We start from the raw sequence: 27,149 nt of genomic DNA, 5'->3' as shown, positions 1-27,149 counted from the left end.
CCTCATTAGTCCCATTTGGTTTTATGGGGCTGTCCACTCCCCGGCTGAATGGTGAACCTCGGAAGTGACTTCACCACTGAGCTAAAAGGGTGTCTGGGGGCCATATTCTCGGGGTTTCTCTAGTCTCCTTTAGACCAGTAAATTTGGTTTTTTTTGTGTGAGTTAGAATTTTTTTCTGCATCCTTCTCCAGCTCTGTCCAGAACCCTCTGTTGTGATGCTGGTCAGAGCAGTTAGTAGTGGTAGCTGGGCACCATCTAGCTGTACTGGACTCAAGTCTGGTGGAGGCCTTGGTAGCTGTGAAAAACATGGCATTTTTATTGTGTTAAACATGTAATAAATCATCTTGAAAAACTCAATTATTGCTGTTAATGATTAGTCTTATGAACACAATGTTCACCCATTCATTGTTTATAAGAAATTGGGAAGGTCAGTGCCAATTGTTTATAGTACTCCTTCAGTGCTTTTTCTGTCAAAGAATAGATTTGAAATTCGACTGTCTTTTCAAGCCAGAGATGTTGCTACTCTGAATCAAAATTAAATTTGTTTCTGTGGATCTACAGAATTTTGGAATTTGTGGAGCACAAGTAGTTTCATGGAATGTGTCAAAAGAACACCCTATAAACTTGAAAACTTCAGCTGCCCAAAGCCCCAGCTTCTACAAAATAGATTCTGGAGACTAGGAGGAAGACTATCCTTAAGTTTTGGGTTTTTTTCCTGACAATAGTGTTCTGTTTCTTCTTTGTTGCCTTGTCTGTTACCAATTTACCTTGGCTGTTTCTTTTCCTCCAATAGGTGGTGTTACTATATTTGTGGCCTTGTATGATTATGAAGCTAGAACTACAGAAGACCTTTCATTTAAGAAGGGTGAAAGATTTCAAATAATTAACAATACGTAAGTGTTCTGGGTATTCTGTGAGGGAGAAATACTGACAAAACCTGGTCTTTACACTGAAACCGTGGAGCTGGTTGATTGTTCTTGCTCACTGGGTCAGACGATGCATTTGGTTTCTTCAGATGTGTGGCATAATACTACTGCTGCAGCCAGAAGTTATTATTTTCACAAGTTGTACTGCTGTGGTTCTGCCACAAACAGTAGAGATTTAAGAATCAAGGTTATTGAGGGGTTATATGCAAGTAAGTACATTACTTTTTTAAAAAATCTTTATAAAGATAATTTTATGTTCCTTTTTATCTAAGTACAGATGATTGAAGATCTTATCTGTTTCTGTTAAAAAAAAAAAAAAAAAAGGGAAAAAGGCTGAGTAAGACACTCCTGTACTCTAAAACTGACCACATTAAGTTGCTTTTTCCTTATGTGACCCTTGGACTTTCTGTCATTGAGGATCCCACCATAGAAAATTTGTTGTTTGTTATGGAGAATAGATTCCATAATTTCGTTGATAGGCATAAGAAATGACTTTATAACTTCTGAAATAATGTATCTGTTGTCGCTTGTTTCCAGTCATGTTTTCTTCCATCCTTGTTCCCATCTGCTACCAGTTACTGTTCCAGAACGTAAAATATGATCATGCCTCTCTGCTTTAAATTTCTTCAGTAGCTACCAGTTGTCTTCAAGATAAAACAGAAACAACAGCGACAATAGCCGTCATTCACTGAGAATTTACTGTCTGCCTTTTTTCCTTTCTCACTCCACTACCCAGCCACACTGAATTGCTTGCACTGGGGTTTCTCATCATCTCCATACCTTCACACTTACCAGTTCTTTTTCCTGGAATGTGACTTCTTATCTCTCACTCCATTTTTTCCTTTATCTGGCTAACCTTATTCATCTTTCAAAAAGTAGTTCATATATCCTTTCTCAAGGAAGCCTTTCCTATCATTCTTCCGCTCCTCTGGGGCCCATCCCCCACCCCTTGCTTGATGGATGTCTGTCTTTCATGTTCATAGAGCAGGACCCCGTGCAAACCTCAGCCATAGCTCTTATCACAATTTTGAGTTATAATTTTTCACTTGTCATTCTTTTAGACCAGTAATTCTCAACTAGAGGCTATATCACCCAGGGGCATTTGGCAATGGCTGGAGACATTTTTGGTTGTCACAGACCAGGAGGCTGCCATTTAGTGGACAGAGGCCAGGGATGAAGCTAAACATCTTATATGGAACAGCACCCTACAGCAAAGAATTATCCAGCCCAAAGTGTCCGTAGTGCCGAGGTTGAAAAACCCTGCTTTCAGATAGTTCTTGAGGGCAAGGACTGTCTTTTTATCTGTTTCCAGCACACGCTATCTAAAGTCTGTCACTTAATAGGTATTGTAAGAAGCGTTTGAATGAATCAATAACGGGTTTTTGTGTGCCATCAAATCAATTGCAACTCATAGTGACCCTATATGACAGAGTAGAACTGCCCCCATAGGGTATCTCAGGCTGTACTCTTTACAGAAGCAGATTGCCAGGACTTTTTTCCCTTGGAGCAGCTGGTGGGTTCAAATAGCCAGTCAGTAGCCACGTGCTTAACCATTGTGCCCCTAGGGCTCCTTAATTGATTAGCAGGATCAAATGGAAAGTTTTCAATTTGTGTATCTGAAAGTGCTTAATATATACTACCCTTTGCCTTCGAGTCGATTCTGACTCGTAGCGACCCTATAGGACAGAGTAGAACTGCACCATAAGGTTTCCAAGGAGCAGCTGGTGGATTCGAACTGCTGACCTTTTGGTTAGCAGCCGAGCTCTTAACTACTGCACCATCAGGGCTCCTAATACATACTAGGAGACTACAAACTAGGGTATGAGTTTATAAATATTTGAATTACCAAAGAATTTTTCATTCCATTTTCTAGGGAGCAAGTTCACCTCAAGTATTTGTAAGAAGAGCCCTGGTGGCACAGTGGTTTAAGCGCTCAGCTGCTAACCAGAAGGTCAGCAGTTCGAATCCACCAGCTGCTGAAATTTCAATTTAGACAGTATGTTTTCAATGCTTATCACTGGTAAAGCAAAGCATGCATTTAATCTTTAGTAGTTGATTCTAAATATCTCTTCCTCATTAGAGACTGATAATATTTGCTCCTTTCACATTAATTTTGAAAAGTTAGGACTTACATATTAATCACATATAGTTCTCATGTCCTGGCTTGTCATTTAATTAGTCTTGTTTGGACAACGTTTTTGTAAATATACATTATTCCAGGAATTCAGTTTTTTAGCATTGTTACCCATTGTTAATATTTTGACTATAGGAGCGCTAGGGCACCCTGGTTTTTTTCCTAAAATGGCTTAAAAAAAACATTACAATTTTATGTACTGTTAAAAAGAAAAGCATTTGTCAGTACAAAAGAATGAAGTACCAATACGTGCTACAACATAGATGAACCTTGAAAAAATTACACTAATTGAAAGAAGCCAGTCACAAAAGACCAGATCTTGTATGATTTCATTTATATGAAATGTCCAGATAGACAAATCCGCAGAGATAGAAAGTAGATTAGTGGTTGCCAGGGCTGGGGGAGGGGAGGAGTGGGAAGTGACCGCTAATGGGTCTGAGTTTCTTTTTGGGATGATGAAAATGTTCTAAAATTGATTATGGGGATGGTTACACAACACTATGAATATACTAAAAACCACTGAATTGTACACCTTAACTGGGCAAATTTTATGGCATACAAGTTGTATCAGTAAAACTGTTAAAAAAGGAAGCATTCAGTCAAAAACTGAGTAATTGGAAAGATTTACCTCCCAAATTGCTTTATTTGGTATAGTGTATTATTTTAGGTTGAAAGAGTTATATAAAAAAGAGAGCTTACAACTAAAGTTAAAGTGTGATTTTGTTGTTTGGAGAAGTATGCAATTAATGCTTTGCTTGGTCTTATTCTCTTAATTCATGTAACCTATTTTTGAATATTCTTTGAGTCTAATTCTTGATTAAATTAATGTATAAATAAAAAAAGGAAGCAATACCTCTTGTCTACTTCAGATGTAAAACAACACTACAATATACTGTAACTTGGGAAATAGCAGCTTATCTTGTGGTAATTGTTGTTTTTTGTGTTGCAGGGAAGGAGACTGGTGGGAAGCAAGATCAATTGCTACAGGAAAGAATGGTTATATCCCTAGCAATTATGTAGCGCCTGCAGATTCCATTCAGGCAGAAGAGTATGACATTACTTCATATTTTATTAATTGTTTTGATTTTTAAAATGTTTTAATGCACATTGTACTTAGCCACACTTTACACACATACAATTACATACTAATCTTAATACAGTTAATGTATTATATTAATAGGAGATGTTACTTGAGAATTAATAATGAATGCATAGTATCCACTTAGAGTAGAATCATAATGAATCTGCATTAATAATAGTACACATTGTGCCTGGTCTTTATCCTTCATTATTCCTTTTTTTTTTTTTAAATTATGCTAACCCTTATTACATACTGCAGATTTTCTCACTTCAAATTTTACCTAAAGTTACTAGTATTATATCAGTGTTGACTTAGGTGGTTGTACTATGGTTATGTAGGAGAGTGGCCTTGTCTTTTAGGAGGTACACACCGATTCAACATACTTGCAACTTAATTGGTTGAGAAAAGATACACACACACACACACACACACACGTGCATATATATACATACATATAGAGAGAAAGTGAGAGAGAGAGAATATGACAAAGTAAAATGTTAACAATTAGGGGACCTAGGTGAAGCATATATGGGAGTTCTATGTACTATTCTTACATCTTTTCTGTAAGTTTGAATTTATTAAAAAAAAAAAAAGTTAAAAGTTCACCTTCAGTGACAAATTCTACTTTCAGGTCAAACCAGGTTCATCCAGGATCCATAAGTACCACTTCATTTTCATATCACAGCACTTAAAATAGTGCTCTGTACATAGTAGGTGCTCTATCAATATTTGTTTGCTTTTATTAATGATGTGATTTGCCTCCAAAATGCTCTCTTCTACCGTAGCACTACTTTCTGTTTTGTTCTTTTGTCTTCACTATTCTGTGGGCTTCTTAAAAGCAGAGACTGTCATTTTTATTCATAAAACTTTATTAAATCAAACCCAAACTAATTTAGAATTCCTAATAATTTGGGTATGGTACACATGGGGTCATCATGAGTCAGAAGTAATTCAATGGCAGCGGGTTTGGTTTTGGTTGTTTTTTTTTTTAATACTGGCATCTTACTGAATGCAGATGATCACATTGTTGCCAGTGAACCACTTCTATTCTTCCGGTTACACTCTTTCTGTTCCCGTTTGTCATGACAGAAAAGATCTGTCATTGCTGTCTTGCCTTCTCCACTGACTGTTCCTGTGGCTGACAGGTGGAGTTCAGAAACATGTTGAGTAGTCACTACATGGAAATACTATGACAGGGTATATCCTCGCTTTCATTTTTTTAATATTCTTATCTAATAAAAATCTTTAATCGTGTTTTATTGTATTTTTATCTGTGTCCCATAACAGCTAACAATTTTACTTAGCGTTCTGAATCAATTCTTCGTTATCCTCCCTACCCAGCTCTATTCGCTGCTACTTCTGTATGGTTTTTTTGACCCTTAACACCTTTCCAACTGAAAATACTTCGTTTTTTCCAGATGGTATTTTGGCAAAATGGGTAGAAAAGATGCTGAAAGATTACTTCTGAATCCTGGGAACCAACGAGGTATTTTCTTAGTAAGAGAAAGTGAGACTACTAAAGGTATGACTATTGTTACGTTAATATAAATATAACAATTTTCTTGGGCAGTATTTTGAGAAAGATATAGTAAAAGTAGTCATTTTTTCCTCATAGGTGCTTATTCCCTCTCTATTCGTGATTGGGATGAGGTAAGGGGTGACAATGTGAAACACTACAAAATTAGAAAACTTGACAATGGTGGATACTATATCACAACCAGAGCACAATTTGATACTCTGCAGAAATTGGTGAAACACTACACAGGTAGGTGAATACTTCAAAGATAAAAATTACTTTCTTCTGTTCTGTTTTTATGAGGACAGAATCCATGTCTTCACATCTGTTAATGTTCAGCACGGTACTTACACACACTGTACACTCAAGAAATGTCTTTAGTGTTCTAGTAAGGAACATAAGGAAAATAAGGAACAAGTAATACTTGACTTATTACCTGAATTGAGTTCTTGGATGATGTGTTAAAATCAGACTATCATCATTTGAGTCTTCATATCTTACTGGCGTAGTGTTTTGGAGTTCCATTTCAGAACATATAAATACTAAGACTGTGAAAATAAATTAATAAAGGCAAATATTTTATTTATGTACACATCTTAAGTATGTAAAATTAAACATTTAACATAAAAAGCTATGTCAGAGGTCCTTTTGGGTTTCCTTCCCTGGATGGACTAGAGCATATAAGAATTCCTAAAGTATAAATCCAATGAAATTTGGTCTAAAGATGCATTTTTCCTAATAAACCTGTGGCAACTATGGACATTCTTCAGTCTTTCAAAGAAGTTTGATAGGTAGTCTTCTGTCTCAAAAATTTTCATTGCCAATTTGATATACATGAAATACGAGGGGAGGGAAAGTTTCCCTGGTAATTTCTTCTTCAGTGACAGCTAACTGCAAACTGAGTCTATCAAGTCTCCCCAGTCTTGACATTGATCAAAAGTGTTACAAAGCAGTGGCATCAACTATAATAGAACTTGTTAGAATGTGAATTTTTGTGTTTCCTTACTGAGAATGGAAGGGAAGGTGTCTTATTTACAATAAGAAAGTAAAAGAAGGATTCGCAGGTCAAGCCATTATGAATCCAGGGTTCCCTACCTTTGTGTCTCTATGTAAGAATTAATGAAGGATGTTTTTCTTGATTTTTGGTATACCTCTTAAACATCAGCGGTTATTAGAAATCACAATGATGGTAGCATTCTCTTTGGGAAGAAATAAAGCACAGTGGTCAAAAGCATAACTTTAGAGGTAGACAGACCTGGGTCTGAGAATCAGCTCCATCACATACTAGCTGTGTGCGACCTCAGGAAAGTTGCTTAAGTTTTCTAAGCCTCATGTGCCTGGGATATTTGTAAAGTGCTGAATTGGCACAATAACTGGAACATAAGTATTCAGTAAATAGTAACTTTAAAAATGCATTTAACAAATTTTACTTCTTACCTACACTTCGTATGTTTTGCTTCTTATATACAACATCCTTTCTGTGTCTGTGCCTTTAAAGTAAAACTGATAGTACATTATGTTTTTTGTTTTTATTTGCTACAATTTAAACTTTTTAAAACATTGATATGTTCCTTAATTTTTGTAAGTAATTTGAAAATGTGGTTTATTCATTTATCTAGAACATGCTGATGGTTTATGCCATAAGTTAACAACTGTGTGTCCAACTGTGAAACCCCAGACTCAAGGTCTAGCTAAAGATGCTTGGGAAATCCCTCGAGAATCTTTGCGACTAGAGGTTAAATTAGGACAAGGATGTTTTGGTGAAGTATGGATGGGTAAGAAGCCTGAAACTTCATTTTTTGTTATTCAGCCGTAGAGTAATATGCCACAATTTTTGATAAAATATGTTTAAATAAGGTAACAGGTGTTCATTGAAGTTTGGTCAGAAATCCCCTAAAATGAAGATTAAGTAATAAAATTTGTTGTTTCTTTAGGGACATGGAATGGAACCACAAAAGTAGCAATCAAAACACTAAAACCAGGTACAATGATGCCAGAAGCTTTTCTTCAGGAGGCTCAGATCATGAAAAAATTAAGACATGATAAGCTTGTGCCACTATATGCTGTTGTTTCCGAAGAGCCAATTTACATTGTCACTGAATTTATGTCAAAAGGTATGTGTATATTCCTGAACAGATTTGTTACTCTTAGGGTATTAATGTTGATACATTTTTTTAAACAAGTCTTCATTTCTGTGTCTGTGCGTATAGATTTTTATTGTATGATTTCTACTTTAAGATTTTTTTTTTTACATACAATTTTTTCTTTTACATACAATTTTTTCTTTTTTTTTAATTGTGCTTTAGGTGAAAGTTTACAGCTCAAGTTAATTTCTCATATAAAAATTTATACACATATTGTTATGTGACACTAGTTGCAGTCCTTATAATGGGACAGCACACTCCCCCTTTCCACTCTGGGTTTCCCATGTCCATCCAACCAGCTCCTGTCCCTTCCTGCCTTCTCATCCTGCCTCTGGACAGGCGCTGTCCATTTGGTCTCATGTATCTGCTTCAGCTGAGAAGCACACTCTTCACGAGTGTTATTTTATGTTTTATAGTCCAGTCTAATCTTTGTCTGAAGAGTGGGCTTCGGGAATGGTTTTAGTTCTGGATTAATTAACAGAGCATCTGGGGGCCATGGCTTCGAGGGTTCCTCCAGCCTCAGTCAGACCATTAAGTCTGGTCTTTTTACGTGAATTTGAGTTCTGCTCCACAGTTTTCTCTTGCTCCTTCAGGAACTTTCTGTTGTGTTCCCTGTCAGGGAAGTCATTGGTGGTAGCTGGGCACCATCTAGTTCTTCTGGTCTCAGGCTGATGGAGTCTGTGGTTTATGTTGCCCTTTTGTCTCTTGTGCTAATATTTTCCTTGTGTCTTTGATATTCTTCATTCTCCTTTGCTCCAGGTGGGTTGGGACCAATTGATGCATCTCAGATGGCTGCTCGTAAGCTTTTAAGACCCCAGACGCCACTCACCAAAGTGGGATGCAGAACATTTTCTAAATAAACTTTGTTATGCCAGTTGACCTAGATGTCCCCCAAAACCATGGTCCCCAGATCCCAGCCCCTGCTGCTCTGTCCCTCAGAGTGTTTGGTTGTGCTCAGGAAACGTCTTAGCTTTTGCTTTGATCCAGTTGTGCTGACTTCCCCTGTATTGTGTGTTGTCCTTCCCTTCACCTAAAATAATTCTTGTCTACTATCTAGCTAGTGAATACCCCTCTTCCTCCCTTCCCACCCTCGTAACCGTCAAAGAATGTTTTCTCCTGTGTTTCAACCTTTTCCTGAGTTCTGTAGTAGCGGTCTTATACAATATTTGTCCTTTTGTGACTAATTTCACTCAGCATCGTGCCTTCTAGATTCATCCATGTCATGAGATGTTTCACAGATTCATCATTGTTCTTTATCATTGCGTAGTATTCCATTGTGTGAATATACCATAATTTGTTTATCCATTCGTCTATTAATGGGCACCTAGGTTGTTTCCATCTTTTTGCTATTGTGAACAGTGCTGCAGTGAACATGGGTGTGCATGTATCTATTCATGTGATGGCTCTTATTTCTCTAGGATATATTCCAAGCTATTTCTAGCTTTTTAAGGAAGTGCCAAATCGATTTCCAAAGTGATTGTACCATTTTACATTCCCACCAGTAGTGCATAAGTGTTCCAGTCTCTCCACAACCTCTCCAGCATTTATTATTTTGTGTTTTTTGGATTAGTACCAGCCTTGTTGAGGTGAGATGGTATCTCAATGTCATTTTGATTTGCATTTCTCTAGTGGTTAATGATTGTGAGCATCTCCTCATGTGTCTGTTAGCCACTTGAATGTCTTCTTTGGTGAAGTGTCTTTTCAAATCCTTTGGCCATTTTTCATTTGGGTTATTTGTCTTTTTGTTGTTGAGGTGTTGCAGTATCTTATAGATTTCAGAGATTAGACCCTTACTGGATATGTAGTAACCAAAAATTTTTCCCAGTCTGTAAGTTCTCTTTTTACTCTTGATAAATAAAGTCTTTTGATGAGCGTAAGTATTTGATTTTTAGGAGCTCCCAGTTATGTAGTTTTCTCTTCTGGTGTTTGTGCATTGTTAGTTATGGTTTGTATTCTGTTTATGCCATGTATTAGGTCTCCTAGCATTGTCCCTATTTTTTCTTCCAGGACCTTCATTGTTTTAGATTTTATATTTAGGTCTTTGATCCATTTTGAGTTAGTTTTTGTACATGGTGTGAGGTATGGGCCTTGTTTCAGTTTTTTCCAGATGGATATCCAGTTATGCCAGCACCATTTGTTAAAGAGACTGTCTTTTCCCCAATTAACGGACTTTGGGCTTTGTCAAATATCAGCTGCTCATAGGTGGATGAATTTATGTCTGGATTCTCAATTCTGTTCCATTGGTCTATGTATATGTTGCTGTACCAGTACTAGGCTGTTTTGACTACAGTGGTGGTATAATAGGTTCTAAAATCAGGTAGTGTGAGGCCTCCCACCTTGTTCTTCTTCTTGAGTAATGCTTTACTTATTAGGGGCCTCTTCCCTTTCCATATGAAGTTGGTGATTTGTTTCTCCACCTCGTTAAAAAATGCTGGTGGAATTTGGATCGGGATTGCATTGTATCTGTAGATCACTTTGGATAGAATTGACATTTTCATGCTGTTGAGTCTTCCTATCCATGAGCAAGGTATGTTTTTCCACTTAAGTAGGTTTCTTTTGTTTTCTTGCAGTAATGTCTTGTAGTTTTCTTTGTGTAGGTCCTTTACATCTCTGGTTAGATTTATTCCTAAGTATTTTATCTTCTTGGGGGCTACTGTAAATGGTGTTGATTTGATGATTTCCTTTTCGAATTTGTCTTTGTTGCTGTAGAGGAATCCACTGATTTTTGTATGTTTATCTTGTATCCTGATAACTGAAATTGTTGAAATTCAGCTGAAATTGCTGAAATCGTCTGTTAGTTCCAGTAGTTTTCTTGTGGATTCTTCAGGGTTTTCTGTGTATAAGATCATATCATCTGCAAATAGGGATACTTCTACTTCTTCCTTACCAATTTGGATGCGCTTTATCTCTTTTTTTGTCTTATTGCTCTGGCTAGGACCTCCAGCACAATGTTGAATAAGGGCATCCTTGTCTGATTCCAGTTCTTAAGATTTTTATGTAAACATTTGAAAAGAGGAAAATCTGACACTTTGTTTAATAGTGATTAGTTCCAGTTATTCAGAGAATAATAGAAAGTTTAAAAGAACAATCAGGTGGGCAGAATTTATTTGGAATGTAGGTTTGACTAAAAGAAATGGAATAGGTAGAAAGTGAAAAAGAAAAATAGTATTTGTACAAATTGAATTAAAATAATACAATCAGATAATTGTAACTTTAGTACTAAAGCAATCAGGCAATTAATTTGATCTCATTTTAATATATACGTAATTCCTATATTCAGGACTCTGGAAAATTCTCTTTTCCACTACAGTCAATTGAAATGTCTCCATTCCCACAAACCCCAGACCCTACAATGGATCTTCAGTAATAGGGTTGATTAGGGCCAGGATAAAATAAAAAGGAAGGTTGATGCTCTTCCCTCTTTTTCCCTATGCTAATAATGCTTTAGAAGCGGAGCCAGTAAGTCCTTGGCTGTCACATTTCCTGATATTCTTCCTTGGTTCTTTTTCTAGTTGTTCTATATACCAATTCTTAATTCACCATGTGGTTAATGTTGAATAGCTTGGACGCACTAATTCTTTGGTTAATTGGCTCTGTGTTGAATTTGTATCTGAATATTTGTAGGCATAGTTAAAAGCAATTATTCATCCTTAATCCAAATGCTTTCATATAGCAAAACATTGGATGAGTGGTCATTATGCACCGTGTCCTGTACTGGATGTTGGGATAGAAAGGTAAGGCATTCTTCTTACCTTTGAGGAATTTACCTTCTGATTGCCCTCTGAACCACCACCAAAATAATTTACTCAGGGAGGAAGCCAGTGAAGCTCAGTGTCCAGTGGTTTCAAATGAAGATATGCACACAGTATATCTCTCTTACTATGAACACTCAATCTCTTGTTAGTTGCTTGTATTTCTAAAATTAACAAATATGCTGATAGGAATGCTTTTCACCCGTCTTGAATTTTTTTTAGTTTTTGTTTTTTTGTGTGTATGTGGTGAAAATAAACACAACAAAGCATTCCTTCATTCAGCAAGTTCTACATGAATATTTCATTGACATTGATGATATGCTTCATGTTCAATGCTCCCCAAACAAAAACTCCCCTTTTCCTCCCCCCAACCCCACTGATAATAATCTTTGATTTCTATATATTTGCTTGTTTCATATAAGTGAGATCATACAATATCTGTCTTTTTGCAACTGACTTGCTTCATTTAGCATGATGTTTTCAAAGTTCATCCATGTTGTGGTGTGCATTAGGACTTCATTTCTCTTTATGAATGAGTGATATTCCATTGAATGTATAGACCACATTTTGCTTATGCATTCATCTTTTGATGGATATGTCGGTTGTTTCCACCTTTTCACTATTGTGAAAAGTGCTGCAGTGAACATTGGTGTACAGGTTTCTGTTCGCGTTCCTGCTTTGCCTTCTGGGTGTATACCTAGGATTGAGATTGCTGGGTCATATGGTAGTTCAGTATTCTATCTTGAATTTTATCTTTATACTCTCTAAGTAACTTACTCTGTAGCTCAAGCTACTGATTTACGTCACCTTTCCCAGTAGTCCAGCTTGGTCAGTGATGTACTTCCATCTAGTGGTAACAGGGGTAACTACAAGGTACACATTGGCTATAGGAAATTATTTTCTCCCCCAAAATGGATTGAAACCAAAAATTAAGAACTGATATGGGCTATTAGTTGATAGCCAAAACATACCTAGAGCCCCAAAGCACATGACACCTCTGGGAGGAATTTTAACTGATAAATACGCCATTTCAAAGAGTACATTGGATGAACTAGAGGAGGAAGGGAGAAAAGGGACAAGGAGTAACTTGAAATCAAGATATTTGTTGCAAAAGAAATAATGTGGATAAGGCTAATCATTCCTTTAGCTTTATGATTTCAAGGTTATTTGATGAGGGAACATGAGAGAATTCTGTGTTGTCAGATCACCGGGTTGGGGTTATTTCCTGGTGGGAGATTAAGAATACAAGATCATAAAAGTCCCTTCTAGTTTTAAAACTCTTGATTCCCCATCTTGGTATTCAAGTACTTAGCAGTTGGCCCTCTATAATTCATTCAAACTCATTGCTTCATGTACCCCAGTATAAGCCCACTTTTCTGGCCAGATGGGTCTTCTTATTGCTGTTTGTTTCCATGATCTTGTTCCTGTTATTTCCTTCGTCTGGAATTTGGTTTCCCTGTTTCTTGACCAGCCTACCAACTATACTTTGTTCAGATTCTGTTTAATTCAAGTGTTAGAACCTTCCATCAATATCCCAATCCATTGTGATCATCATATCCTCTTAAATCTTTATAATCAGACTTTTCTAGAAGTTATTATCAGCCAATATATTGAATGCTTTTAAGATACAAGGCGTCCTGCTAGGTATAAGGTATCAAAGAAATAACGCCACCTAAATAACTTACATTGAATTTGGAGAGAAAAGACCTCTTCTGAAGAGTTAATTTTCAGTATAAAAGTAAATAACAGTTCACTATAGCTATTCCCCCCCCCCACACACACACACACAAAGCTACAGACCAAAGTGTAATTAATTACCGGGTGTTTGATACATTCAGTAGGTATAATAGAAACTGAGGAAGAAATCACATATGATGGAATGAATTGAGAAAAATTGGTGGGAAAGGCACGTCTTGAACTGGACTTTATGGTTATAAAGGGTATGGTTGGGTAAAGGAAGAGAAAGGGTATTTCCCCAGAGCTAGGAGTATATGAGAAGAGGGTAAACAAAAGCATACATGACAGAAAGCATATATAAAACCTGCTTGAAACAGAGTAAGTAAACCAGTTTGGAAAGAGTGGAAAATACAAAAGGTAAGTAGCTGGCAGTGAGGCAAGAGAGGTGTGTGAGACCAGCTTGAGGACAGCTTTGAATTGATTTCACTGTTACTTATTTTGAGTACCTACCTTCTACCAGGCACATGGATGTGCTTCAGAGGGTCCATGGACTTCCTCTAAAGTTACGTGTAAATTTTTACGTGTTTATGTATGTTTTTCTGGAAAGAGAGTCTATAGTTTTCATCAGATTCTCGACAGGATCTATGAACTAAAAAAAATTAAGGAGGAATAAAAGAGGAATCCAGTTCAGGTTAGAGGCTGTTGTATTACTTACTAATCTATGAATAGGAAGATAGGGTCCAAAAAACATTCATTGATAAATGGATGTAAGAAACTGTTTGGGGAAGAATTTCAGAAACTCCCCCAGGTGATCGTGTTGCCTCCTAAAGTTTGAAAACCAGTAGGAATATACTTAAAAGTGGGATAGTAGGTTCCTGGCTACTCACATCTTCAGTTTTGTTCTAAAGGTATTGCCATAGTGTTCTCCAACATGGGCGTTACTGATTAGCCCTTCCACTAGCATATTTGAGAATTCCTATTTTTCCACTTCCATGTAACACTTGATATGATTAGATCTTTTAAGTTTTGCCAGTCTGATGGTGTCATCTCATATTTCATTTACTTTGTTTTTTCCTAATTATTTGTTGAGCATCTTCTCATATTTATTGGCTGTTCAGGTTTTCTTGTGAATTGCCTCTAAATGTCTATTAGTCTATTATTTTTTCTTTTAGGTTGCTAGTCTTTTTCTTATTGTTTTCTAGGAGTTGTTTGTTCTGTTTGCTCTTTAACACAGGATTCCAGTGAAACCATTTTGGCGAAGATCGTCCATTGTCAACTAATTGCTAAACTACTAAAAAACCAAACCCAGTGCCATTGAGTCAAATTCTGACACATAGTGACCCTACAGTACATAGTATGATGTCCTATAGGGTTTCCAAGGCTGTAAATCTTAGGAAACAGACTGCCACATCTTTGTACTACAGAGCAGCTGGTGGTTTTGAACTGTTGACCTTTTGGTTAGCAGCCAAGCACTTAACCACTGTACCACCAGAGCTCCCTAACTGCTAAATTAGATGGGTAATTTTCATTTCTTCTTTAAACTTTTTACATCCTCAGTTTCAAGGATACCCCTCTCTTCACTTTTCCTGCTTTCTGGATCTTCATACTCTGTTACCTTTGTTGATTCTTTCTACCCACCCCTTGAATGCATCTGTTTCCTCAGGATTCCTTCCTGGGCCTCATCTCTTCTTAATCTGCATACTCAGCCTGGGTGACCTCATTCACTTCTATAGCTTTGCTTTTCAGCCTATTTGGTGATGTCTTCAATCTTACCCTCTCTTCTGACCCATATATTCAAATCTTAATACCTTCTAGACTTTTTCACCTGGATGTCCCACAGATACTTCAGAGTCAACAAAACTGGATTCTTCATCTTCTGATAGCCACCACCTCCCCCAGCCCACCATCCTCTATATCCCTTTCTTGTTAATCATATACTCTCCACCTGAACTCTCAAGACAGAAATTAGGAGTCATCATCAGCGACTCCTTCATATCACTACCTCTTATGTAATAATCCATTGAGTTCTATTGATTCCATTTATTAAATCTCCCTGGATTTTTAATCTCTCTCTCCATCCCCACTGTCATTGCTATATTTTAGGCGTAATAGTCTCTTCTAGAGGTCCCTGGGTGGTGCACACGATTTGTACTTCACTAGTTACCTAAAGATTGGCAATTCGAACCCACCCCGCAGTGCCATGGAAGAAAGGCCTGCCAATCTGTTTCCATAAAGATTACAGCCAAGAAAATTCTGTGGAGTGGTTCTACTCTGTAACACATGGGGTTGTCATGGGTCAGAATCAACTTGACCACAGTAGGAAGACTACTGCAGGAACTTTAACTTAGTATTCCTTTTGTGTAGTTTTGACATACTACCCCAATTTCACTCCTCAAATTACTGTTAGATTGATTGCTTTCTCAACATAAATCAGATCATATTGCTTCTGAAAGCAGAGAATACCAGAAAGATGTTTTCCTGCATTTTATTGACTATGCAAATGCTTTCGACTGTGTGGATCATAACAGATTATGGATAACATTGTGAAGAATGAGAATTCCAGAACACTTTAATTGTGCTCTTGAGTAACCTGTACATAGGTCAAGAGACAATCGTTCGAACAGAACAAGGGGATACTGCATGGTTTAAAATCAGAAAAGGTGTGTGTCAGGGTTGTACCCTTACTTACCTAGTCTGTATGCTAAACAAATAATTTGAGAAGTTGGACTATAAGAAGAAGAACGTGACATCAGGATTGGAGGAGGACTCATTAACAACCTGCAATACGCAGATAACACAACCTTGCTTGCTGAAAGTGAGGAGGACTTGAAGCACTTACTGATGAAGATCAAAGACTACAGCCTTCTGTATGGATCACACCTCAACATAAAACAAAAATCCTCGCAGCTGGACCAATAAGCAACATCATGAGAAATGGAGAAAAGATTGAAGTTGTCAAGGATTTCATTTTACTTGGATCCACAATCAACGCCCATGGAAGCAGCAGTCAAGAAATCCAACAACATATTTCATTGGGCAAACCTGCTGCAAAAGACCTCTTTAAAGTGTTAAAAAGCAGAGATATCAGTTTGAGGACTAAGGTGCACCTGACCTAAGCTATGGTATTTTCAGTCACCTCATATGCATGCAAAAACTGGATAATGAATAAGGAAGACTGCAGAAGAACTGATGCCTTTGAATTATGGTGTTGGCAAAGAATATTAAATATACCATGGACTGCCAGAAGAGCAAACAAATCTGTGTTGGAAGAAGTACAGCCAGAATGCTTCTTAAAAGTGAGGATGGCGAGGATTTGTCTCACTTACTTTGGGCATGTTATCAGAAGGGATCAGTCCCTGGAGAAGGACATCATGCTTGGTAAACTAGAGGGTCATCAAAAAAGAGGAAGACCTACAGCGAGATGGATTGCCACAGTGCTACAACAATGGGCTCAAGCATAGCAACAATTGTGAGGATGGTGCAGGACCAGGCAGTGTTCGTTCTGTTGTATATAGGGTTGCTATGAGTTGGAACCAACTCAGTGGCACCTAACAGAACATAGAGGATAAAGTCCATTTACGCACTGTTGTCTGTGTTCTCTTTCCTTCCTCTCCAGCCTCATTCTCATCAGTTCCCATCTATGTACCCTGTGTTCCTGTGTTAGTGGGACTGCCTTCAGCTCCTGGAATTTACATGCGTTACTGCCTTTGTACTTGTTGCTCTGTCTTCCTGGAATTCCCTGTCTACCCCCATTCTTCCTTTAAGGTGCATCTCCTCTATGAAGCCTTTTCTGACTTCTTCATAGAGTTAACCACATTGATTGTGTCACCACTGTAACTCTTCTAGAATACCTACTATACAGTCTTTTCAAGGACAGGGACCTTGTCTTAGTTACTTTGTATCTTCTGCACCTTTTACAATGCCTCACACATGGCAGACCTCAGTAAATGAATAGGCAAGTAAGTGGACAAATGCAATAACATGTTTCCCTGGGGTAGGTAGACAGACTAGAAGAAATACAGATATTCTCTGACTAGGAATCTCTATAAATGAGCAGAATAGAGCATTATTCTGTCAACATGGAAAGAAAAGTGGTTTTTTTTTTACTTTTATTTTGAAATAATTTTAACCTTATAGAAAAGTTACAAAAATAATACAAAGAACTCCTGTTTACCTTTCATCCAGATTTACCAATTCTTTATATCTGTCAGTATATAAGATATGATGGTTTTTCCCTGAACTACTTGAGACTGCATTGCAGACATCATGCTCCTTTTACCCCTAAATACTTCATTGTATCTTTCATAAAGGCGAGGGCATTGTCTTTATTAACCACAGTACAATGATCAAATTCAGAAAATGTAACATGAATATAATTCTGTTACCTAATACACAGTCCATATTCAGATTTCACCTATTGTGCCAATGATGTTCTTAATTATCACGGTGTTTTCTCTGATCTTGTTTCCAATCCATGGTCATGAATTGTGTTTAGGTGTCATCTTTCTTTAGTCTCCTTTAATCTGGAGGAGTTCCTCAGTTGTGGTTTTTTTTTTTTTTTTTTTTTTTTTTGTCTTTTGTAACATTCTTACTTTTTAAGGGAACAGTGCAGTAATTTTATAAAATGTGCCTTTATTTTTGTCTGATGTTTTCTCTTGATTAAATTCAGGTAAATGGTAAGTTTTTAACCACTATTAGAAGAGAAGCAACCAGACTTTTCTACTGTTTCTTTGTTATTTTTAATGCTTGGCTGTTCCATGGTGTCTGAACTTGAGAGAAGTTGGTCGGGCCAGCACTTTCACGGCAACTCATTTAACCATCTAGATTTAGTTTTTTCTACCCCAAAATATTCCCATTATCTGAACTCTTGATTCAGATTGACTTTAAAATATATAAGTATCTAATACTACTTTTTGGATCAAAATTGGGACTACTGATCTTGATCAGAGCAAAGAAAGAATGCCTCTAATCTGATGAAGTTACCACATTTTTCCTTTTTTTATATATTATCAGGAGATGTTTGAAAAATTGTTAGGGACCTCTTTTAAGATCTTGAAAGATGATTATTCAGACATTCCAACCTGCAAAAATTATTAAAGAGTGAAAGTTAAAATGTTTTGTGTTATGGTTTGGTGATTTATTTGGGGGTGGGAGATAATTTGTTTTAATCCTAATTTAAGATTTGCTTGTTTTCCATGAATATCTTGCTCTCTCTTACAGGGAGCTTATTAGATTTCCTTAAGGAGGGAGATGGAAAGTATTTGAAGCTCCCACAGCTGGTTGATATGGCTGCTCAGGTACTTCTATATGTACATCAATCAATTTGAATTAAAAGTTTACATTAAAAATGTGGAATAATCTTAGCAGAATATTATAGTTTATATAGCAAAATCATAGAATTTTAAAAATGGAACATTTGATTTCCCTCTGTTAGATAACAGTATCTGAAAAGCAGAGGTATCTAAAAGTCACATAACTTGTTAGTAGCAGAAGTAATATTAGAACCAGACATATAACTCCCAGTTCAGTGCTTCCCTATATTATATGGCCTTTCAGAAAACGTATATATCTAAAATGTAAATGTATTTATATTTCAACAGATAAATTTTAAGAAAATGAGTGATTGTTATTGAAAAGAAAATATTGGAAATCTAAAGTGTATGCTGAATTTTTTAATTTAATATATAGTCTAAAACAAGAATTAAGATGACAATATATAATTAAAAATTGATGAGTGGGGTATTTTTACTTTTCTGAATTTTTGTTTTTAAATAGAAAGTGAAAACTATTAAAAGTTTCTATTCTATGATAGGTATTTGAGAGGATTTTTATTGGCTTTGGTTGACATGTTGGTTCTAGGATGCTTGCCTGTCAGTAGGCGTCCAAAATCCACAGAATCTGCCAGTTTAGAGAAACTTTATACTGAGAAACTATGCTTATGAGACTTTAGCATATGCTAGGCCTGGTTCATGCTCCTGAGTTCAAGACTGTTAGACACTCTGTGGTAGAGGTTGCACACTGGTTTTGTAAAGGGCCAGATAAATACTTCAGGCTTTGTGGTCACAAACAGTTCTGTTGTATATTATTATTAATTGTTAATTCTTCTTTTCCTTATTTCATCCTCCATTCTTCTTTCTTCTTCCTTCATTATTTTTCTTCCAGCTCTCATCGTCTTCCTTCGTTCTTTAAAAATGTAAAAATCACTTTTAGTTCCAGCCCATACAAAAACAAGCTGCAGGCCAGATTTGCCTATCAAGCTATAGTTTGCTGACCCCTATTCTGTGGTTAAGGTGTTTATCACCAGGACACCTTAGATCAGTGCCCGATATGGACGTTGTTGGCCTATGTCCAGAGGCCCTAAATAACCCCGTGGCTTACCTCTTAACTACTGACAAAAGAAGACACTAGTTCATTATGCTGCTCACGGTGACTGGATGTGCTGAATGGTTGAAAATCTTGGCCTTTCAGTGTTTGAAATCTGAATTTACCCTTTTCTCTGTTTTTTTTTTTTTTTTTTATTACAATGTTTACTGTTTCTTCCATTATCTGTTAGAGACTATGCCCTTTTACCATCATCTCCTTTCAAGATACAGGATTTTTCGGTAACCTGACTTAACATTAACTAAAATTGTCTTTTCCTTGTTTTTCTTGGTACTTTTTTTTCTTTTTCCAAGATTGCAGATGGTATGGCATATATTGAAAGAATGAACTATATTCACCGAGACCTTCGGGCTGCTAATATTCTTGTAGGAGAAAATCTTGTGTGCAAAATAGCAGATTTTGGTTTAGCAAGGTTAATTGAAGACAATGAATATACTGCAAGACAAGGTAAAATCACTTTTAAATAACTGCTTGTAAACTAATGTTCTATGGATTTTCTTATTTAGCACTCTTTGGCCACATATAGGGTTTTATAGAATAAGAATAGTTCTAGATCCCCACAGAATAGTCATAAAAACATTGATTTTATTTATAAAATTATATACAATAAATAATACCATGGCCTTTTCTGAAAGTTATTTCCCCCAAGAAAGAACTTTCTGGGTGTTCCTTGCGTTATAGGTATAGCAAGTAGTACACTCCTCCTTACATTTCATTTGGCATGCCAATAAATAAGCATTTTTAAATTCCACTCATAACAAATTTTGTGAACCACTCAGATTTTACTACACTAAGGACTAGCAAAGGTACATTTGAACCTAATGTATTAAGAAATGGTTTACAGGGGGCAGACCCAAGATGGCGGACTAATCAGACTCACCAAGCCATGCTTCTGCAACAACCACTGAAAAAATCAAGTAGAACAGTCACAGAAGTCAATCCTAGAACCCTGAACGTTAAATGATGGAATGAAGTATTACCTCAGAAGCCACTAAGAAGAAGAAAGTGATCGAAAACAGCAAGTGAGTAGAGATACGGAGCGAAGGATACCTGCCAGCTAGCATGATACACTGCAGCCATCTTGAGACAAAGCCAGCAATCTCACATGAGGAGCACAGAAAGGCATCTTCACAGAACTCCCAGTAGGAGATAAACCGTACACACACACACCTAGAGTGAAGTAAGGTCCTGTTTGCTGGCTGCAGCTCAAGGAAGTGCCCAGACACTCTCACCCAGTGACCAGAGGAGCATGCTCATCCAACCCCTACCCTTTTGGTGAGTAGTGGCACAAACCGCCCTATCCCAGCAGCCCCCTCACTACCACTGACCAGAGTACAAACGCCCCCTATTGTCCCCCACCCCCTCACCCCCGTCTGCCTCTCCCTTGCCCCTGGCCATGCCCCACTGCACTATAGCTGAACAGCAAGGTCCCACGCCCCTCCCTTCCCTCCAGCTCCATTCAGCTGTGTCACAGTAGAACGACCAGGCACCATGCCCCTCCCTGCCTGCTGGGCCCATCCAGCGCACTGCAGCTGAGCATCCTGCCCCATGACCCCCGCTACACACTGGCCCTGTTCCGCTGCACCACAGCTGAGTGACCTGGCCCCACACCCCTCCATCCCCACCAGCCCCACCCCACTGTGCTGCAGCTGAGTGACCAGGCCCAGTGCCTCGCCTTTCCTGTCAGCCCTGCACAGCTGCACTGCAGCTGAGTAAGCCAGCACTGTACTCCTCCCCTTCCACCAGCCCTGCCCCTCTGTGGCCATCTTGAAACTCAGCCAGCAGCGATCCTGGACTAGGAGTACAGGAAGGCAACTTCTAGAGCCCCCAGCAGGAGACAGAACAACCCAGTAACCAGAGAGACATGCTTTGCAACACTTCACCCTTCTACTCTATATGCCACCTCCCCCTCTTCCCGCTGACCCCCAACGCACCAACATGGCTAGAGCACCTCCAGCTCTCCAACCCGCTGCCACACTGGGCCCGTATTGGGCTTGCCCCTTGTCATTCAACCAGCTGCATAATGGTACCATATAACTCCCCATCCAGCACCCCCACCCATCTGACGAGGGGCTGTCAGTGTTCCCATACCACTGACCAACATCAGCAGGTGGACAGCACCCACCCAGTCTGCCCTCATCCAACTTGCCAAACCAGCGTACAGCAAAGCAGGCTCATGCTGCCTGCTGCTGCCCTGCCCGCTCAGACAAGGTGGTGAGAGCTGTGCCTACAGATGAGCATGCAGCAGAGCATGTCCAGCCTGCCCACCCTGGCATACCAAAACAACAAAAAGAAGGTCAAAACAAACAAATATACAATCAATAAATACAGGAAAAAAAAATACCTTAATGTCTTGTAGACAGCAGACAATATCAAAACATATAAAAAAGCAAGACAGGGTGGCTCCAGTAAGTGACCAAAATAAAGAATCAAGATAACCTTGTAGTAGAAGAAAAGGCATTGGAACTACCTGATATGGAATTCAAAAGTCTAATATTCAGGGCTCTCCAAGAGATTAGGAAAGAGATCAAGGAAGAAATAGAATGCTGGCAAACATTGACAGAATCAACAAGAAGAGCCAAAATCAAGGAAAACACAGACACAGCGATGGAAGAATTCAGGAAAGAACAAAATGTCAAAATAAATAAACAATTAGAAATCATACAAAAACAGCAACTAGAAATCCAAAGGATTAAATAACGAAATTTCAGAAATGAAAAACTCAATAGAAGGTTTTAGGAACAAATTTGAAACGATGAAAGGCAGAATCACCTAAGTTAGAGACAAATCCATTCACACCACTTTGTTTGAGGAAAAAATCAGAAGAATGAAGAAAATCTAAGAATTATGTGGGACACAATCAAGCAAAAATTCGTATGTGATTGGAGTTCCAGAACAGGGAAAAAATGAAAAACACAGGATTGTTGAAGATTTGCTGGCAGAAAACTTCCCAATATCATAAAAGATGAAAAACTGACCATCCAAGAAGCTTAACAAATCCAATGTAGGATAGACCCCAAAAGAAAAGTCACCAAGTCATATAATCACACTTGCCAAAACCAAAGACAAAGAAAGAATCCTGAGGGTAGCTCAAGAAAAACGAAAAGTCATATACAGAGGGGAAACAGTAAGACTAAGCTCTGATTACTCGGCAGAAACTGTGCAGGCAAAAAGGCAATGGAGTGACATATGTAAAATCTTGAAAGAAGAAAACTGCCAACCAAGAATAATGTATCCTGCAAAACTCTCTCTCAAATACAATGGTGAAATTAGGACATTTCCAGATAAACAGAAATTAAAGGAATTTGTAAAAACCAAACCAAACTTACAAGAAATATTAAAGGGAGTCCTTCAGTTAGAGAACCAACAAAATCAGACAGCAACCTGAGTCTGGTACACAGGACAGCATCAGTCAGATATCAACCTATGTAAAGATAATAAATAACATCAATAATAAAACAATGCTAAAAGATTTAAAACAGGGAAACAAAGACATCAGTCTGTAAGTGACGACAATGTCAAAACAATAAAAGGGAGAATAAACAGTGTAGGTATAGAACTTTCAAATGGAGAGGAAGTCAAGATGATATCAAGTAATAAAAGACTGGTTCAAACTTAGGAAGATAAGGGTAAATTTCGAGGTAACCGCAAAGAATGTTAACAAACCTACTTCACCAAAATAAAAATATAAAGACTCAGTGAACACAAAATTTATAAAAAGGAAAGAAAATCTACAAACAAAAGGAACTCAGCACAAGAAAATAAGAGGAACAAAGAAAATGCCAGCATCACCAAAAAAAAAAAAAAAGCACAACAATATGACAGCAGTAAACTACGTATCAATAATCATACTGAATGTAAATGGTGTAAATGCACCCGTTAAGAGAGAGTGGCAGAATGGATAAAAAAAACAGAACCCATCAACATGCTCTCTGTAAGAGACACACCTTAGTCACAAAGACAAATAATTAAAATCAAAGGATAGAAAAATATATATCAAGCAAACAGTAATGAAAAAAATAGCAGGAGTGGCAATACTGATCTCAGATAAAATAGACTTTAGGCAAAATCCACCATAAAAGACAAGGGAAGACATTATATAATGATTAAAGGGACAATCTACCAAGAAGACATAACCTTAATAAATACCTACACATCCAATGACAGGGCTCCAAAATACGTAAAACAAACTCAAACAGCACTGAAAAGAGAGACAGTTCCACAATAATAGTAGGAGACTTCGACACACCACTCTTGCTAAAGGACAGAATATCTAGAAAGAAACTCAACAAAGATACAGAAGATCTAAAGTCCACAGTCAACCAACTTGACCTCACAGATATATACAGAACACTACACCCAACAGCAGTAAAGTACACATTCTTTTCCAATGTACATGCAACATTCTTTAGAATAGACCACATTTTAGGCAATAAAGCAACCCTCAACAAAATACAAAATACAAAAAGTTGAGATAATACAAAGCATTCTCTGTTCACAACACCATAAAAGTGGAAGTAAATAACATGAAAAGCACAGGAGAAAAAAATAAAATACATAGAAATGGAAAACCTTGCTTAAAAACAACTGGGTAATAGAAGAAATCACAGATGGAATAAAAAAATTCCTAGAATCAAATGAGAATGAAAATACATCATACCAAAACCTTTGAGACACAGCAACGGCAGTGCTCAGAGATCAGTTTATAGCAATAAACACATCAAAAAACGAGAAAGGGCCAAAATCAAAGTGTTAGCCCTACAACTCGAACAAATAGACTAGAACAGCGAAAGAAGCCCACACTCACCAGAAGAAAAGAAATAATAAAGATTAGAGTAGAAATAAATAAAGAACAGAAAAACAATAGAAAGAATCAACAGGACCAAAAGTGGATTCTTTGAAAAGATACAGCAACAGTAGTCAAAACAACCTGGTATTGGTACAATGACAGATGTATAGATCGATGGAGCAGAATCGAGAACCCACATGTAAATCCATCCACTTATGGTCAGCTGATCGTTGACACAGGGCCAAAGTCCATTAAATGGAGAAAAGACAGTCTTTTTAACAAAAGGTAGTGGCAAAACTGGAAGTCCATATGTAAAAAAAATGAAACAGGATCGATACCTCATACCATACACAAAAACTAAAAGTGGATCAAAGACCTAAACATACAACCTAAAACTATAAAGATCATGGAAGAAAAAATAGGGACAATGCTAGGGGCCCTAATATATGGTGGAATACACACCATAACTAACAATGCACAAACACCAAAAAATAAAATAGATAACTGGGACCTCTTAAAAATTAAACACTTCAGCTTGTCAAAAGACTTCACCAAAAGAGTAAAAAGAACTCACAGAACAGGAAAAAAATTTTGGCTATGACATATCCAACAAGGATCTAATCTATAAAATACTTCAGCACTTCAACAACAAAAAGATACATAATCCAATTAAAAAATGGGCAAAGGATAGGAACCGACACTTCACCAAAGAAGACATTCAGGCAGCTAATAGACACATGAGGAAATGCTCCCGATCATCAGCCATTTGAGAAATGAAAATCACAAGTACAATGAGATACCATCTCACCCCAACATTGTTGGCACTAATCAAAAAAAACAGAAAATAACAAATGTTGGAGAGGCTACGGGGAGCTTGGAACTCTTATATACTGCTGGTGGGAATGTAAAATGGTATAGCCATTAGGGAAGAGGACATGGTGCTTCCTTAAAAAAACTAGAAATACCATACGACCCAGCAATCCCACTCCTAGGAATATATCCTAGAGAAATAAGAGCTGTCACAAGAATAGACATATGGACATCCATGTTCATTGCAGCATTGTTTACAATAGCAAAAAGATGGAAACAACCTAAGTACCTACCAACAGATGAATGTACACATTATGGTAGGTACACACAGTGGAATACTACACGGTGGTAAAGACCAATGATGAACTCACCAAATACCTCACAACATGAGTGAATCTGGAGGGCATTATGCTGAGTGAAATAAGTCAATCACAAAAGCACAAATATTATATGAGACCACTATTATAAAAACACAAGAAAAAATACAGAAAGAAACAACCTTTGATGGTTACAATGGAGGGCAGAGGTGGGGAGGGGAAATCCCTAACTAGATAGTAGACAAAGTATTAACTTTGGTTAAGAGAACACCAGTATACAATATAGGGGAAGTCAGTACAACCTGACCAAGACAAAGTCACAGAAGCTTCCTAGATACATCCAAACACTTTGATGGACTGAGTTACTGGGGCTGAGGACTGGGGACCATGGTCTCGGGGGGACTTCTAGGTCAATTGGCATAACATAGTTCATAAAGAAAATGTTCTACATCCTACTTTGGTGAGTAGCGTCTGGGGTCATAAAAGCTGGTGAGCAGCCATCTAAGATACTTCTATTGGTCCTATCTTATCTGGAACAAAGGAGAATGAAGAAAACCAAAGACACTAAGGAAAATATTAGTCAAAGGACTAATGGACCACTTGAACCACAGCCTCCACCAGCCTGAGCTCAGAAGAACTAGATGGTGCCCGGCTACCACCACTTGACCACTCTAATAGGGATCACAGTAGAGGGTCCTGGACAGAGCAGGAGAAAAAATGTGGAACAACATTCATATTCACAAAAATAAGACCAGACCTACTAGTCTGGCAGAAACTGGAGGAACTATGGCCCCTGGGTGCCCTGCTATCTCAGAACTGAAGACACTCCTGAAGTCTGCCTTTCAGCTAAAGATTAGATGGTCCTATAAAACAGACAGTAACAAGTGAGGAACTCCTTCCATCAAGTATATGAGACCAGTGGGCACCACATGCCCGAAAGCATAGAAGGCAGGAAGGGACAGGAAAACTGGGCTAATGAACACAGGGAACCCAGGGTGGAATGGGAGAGAGTGTTGACACATTGTGCGGATTGCAGCCAGTGTCACAAAACAATTTGTATATAAATTTTTGAAGGAGAAACTAGTTTTCTCTGTAAACTTTCACCTAAAGCACAATAAATTTTTTTTGAAAAACTCATACAAGGTCATTGTCAAATAGTATAAGTACGTATAAATAAGAGTGTACAAATCAGCCACAATCTAACATCCAAAGGTAAGCCATGGTGACATTTTTGGTCAGCCTTGATTTTCACTCTCTGCCTCTTACCAGCTTGACACCTCTGAGTGTCATCTCCCATCTGAGAACTGGGGATAATACTTACCTTATGAACTAAATGTAAAAATGAAAGAAAAACCATGCAAAATCTTTGGCAAGTAATAGATCCTAATTAAATATAAGTTCACTCAGTGATGCCACTGAAGGGCATAGGAGGTAAGTAGGTAGTAGGGAGAAAAATCTCAGTTCCTTTTTCCCCCATTTTAAGTTCTGCTATTAAATTCCTTTGAAGCAGTTAAAACTATAGAGACACATCCCTTCGGGAGCAAGGGAGAATGAAGAGAACAGGATACAAGGAAAAGATTAGTCCAAAGGACTAATTGTCCACAGCTACCAAGGCCTCCACC

The 27,149-nt window shown here is 37.7% G+C and overlaps 1 protein-coding gene across 1 annotated transcript in view; it reads left to right on the top strand.

Annotated features, from left to right (window-relative positions):
* The window catches only part of YES1 (YES proto-oncogene 1, Src family tyrosine kinase), a 45,381-nt gene that overhangs the window by 3,975 nt on the left and 14,257 nt on the right, over nt 1-27,149 (top strand). The window contains exons 2-9 of the mRNA XM_004389703.2: nt 794-893; nt 4,010-4,108; nt 5,560-5,663; nt 5,757-5,906; nt 7,277-7,432; nt 7,592-7,771; nt 18,451-18,527; nt 19,905-20,058. Coding sequence (XP_004389760.1) covers nt 794-893; nt 4,010-4,108; nt 5,560-5,663; nt 5,757-5,906; nt 7,277-7,432; nt 7,592-7,771; nt 18,451-18,527; nt 19,905-20,058 — 1,020 coding nt within the window. The remainder of the gene's footprint in view (nt 1-793; nt 894-4,009; nt 4,109-5,559; nt 5,664-5,756; nt 5,907-7,276; nt 7,433-7,591; nt 7,772-18,450; nt 18,528-19,904; nt 20,059-27,149) is intronic.

Source organism: Trichechus manatus, unplaced genomic scaffold (assembly GCF_000243295.1).
Source record: "Trichechus manatus latirostris isolate Lorelei unplaced genomic scaffold, TriManLat1.0 scaffold00256, whole genome shotgun sequence".
Taxonomy (NCBI): Eukaryota; Metazoa; Chordata; class Mammalia; order Sirenia; family Trichechidae; genus Trichechus; species Trichechus manatus.
Note: the sequence above shows the minus strand (reverse complement) of the source record. Positions and strands in the feature narration are given on the sequence as shown.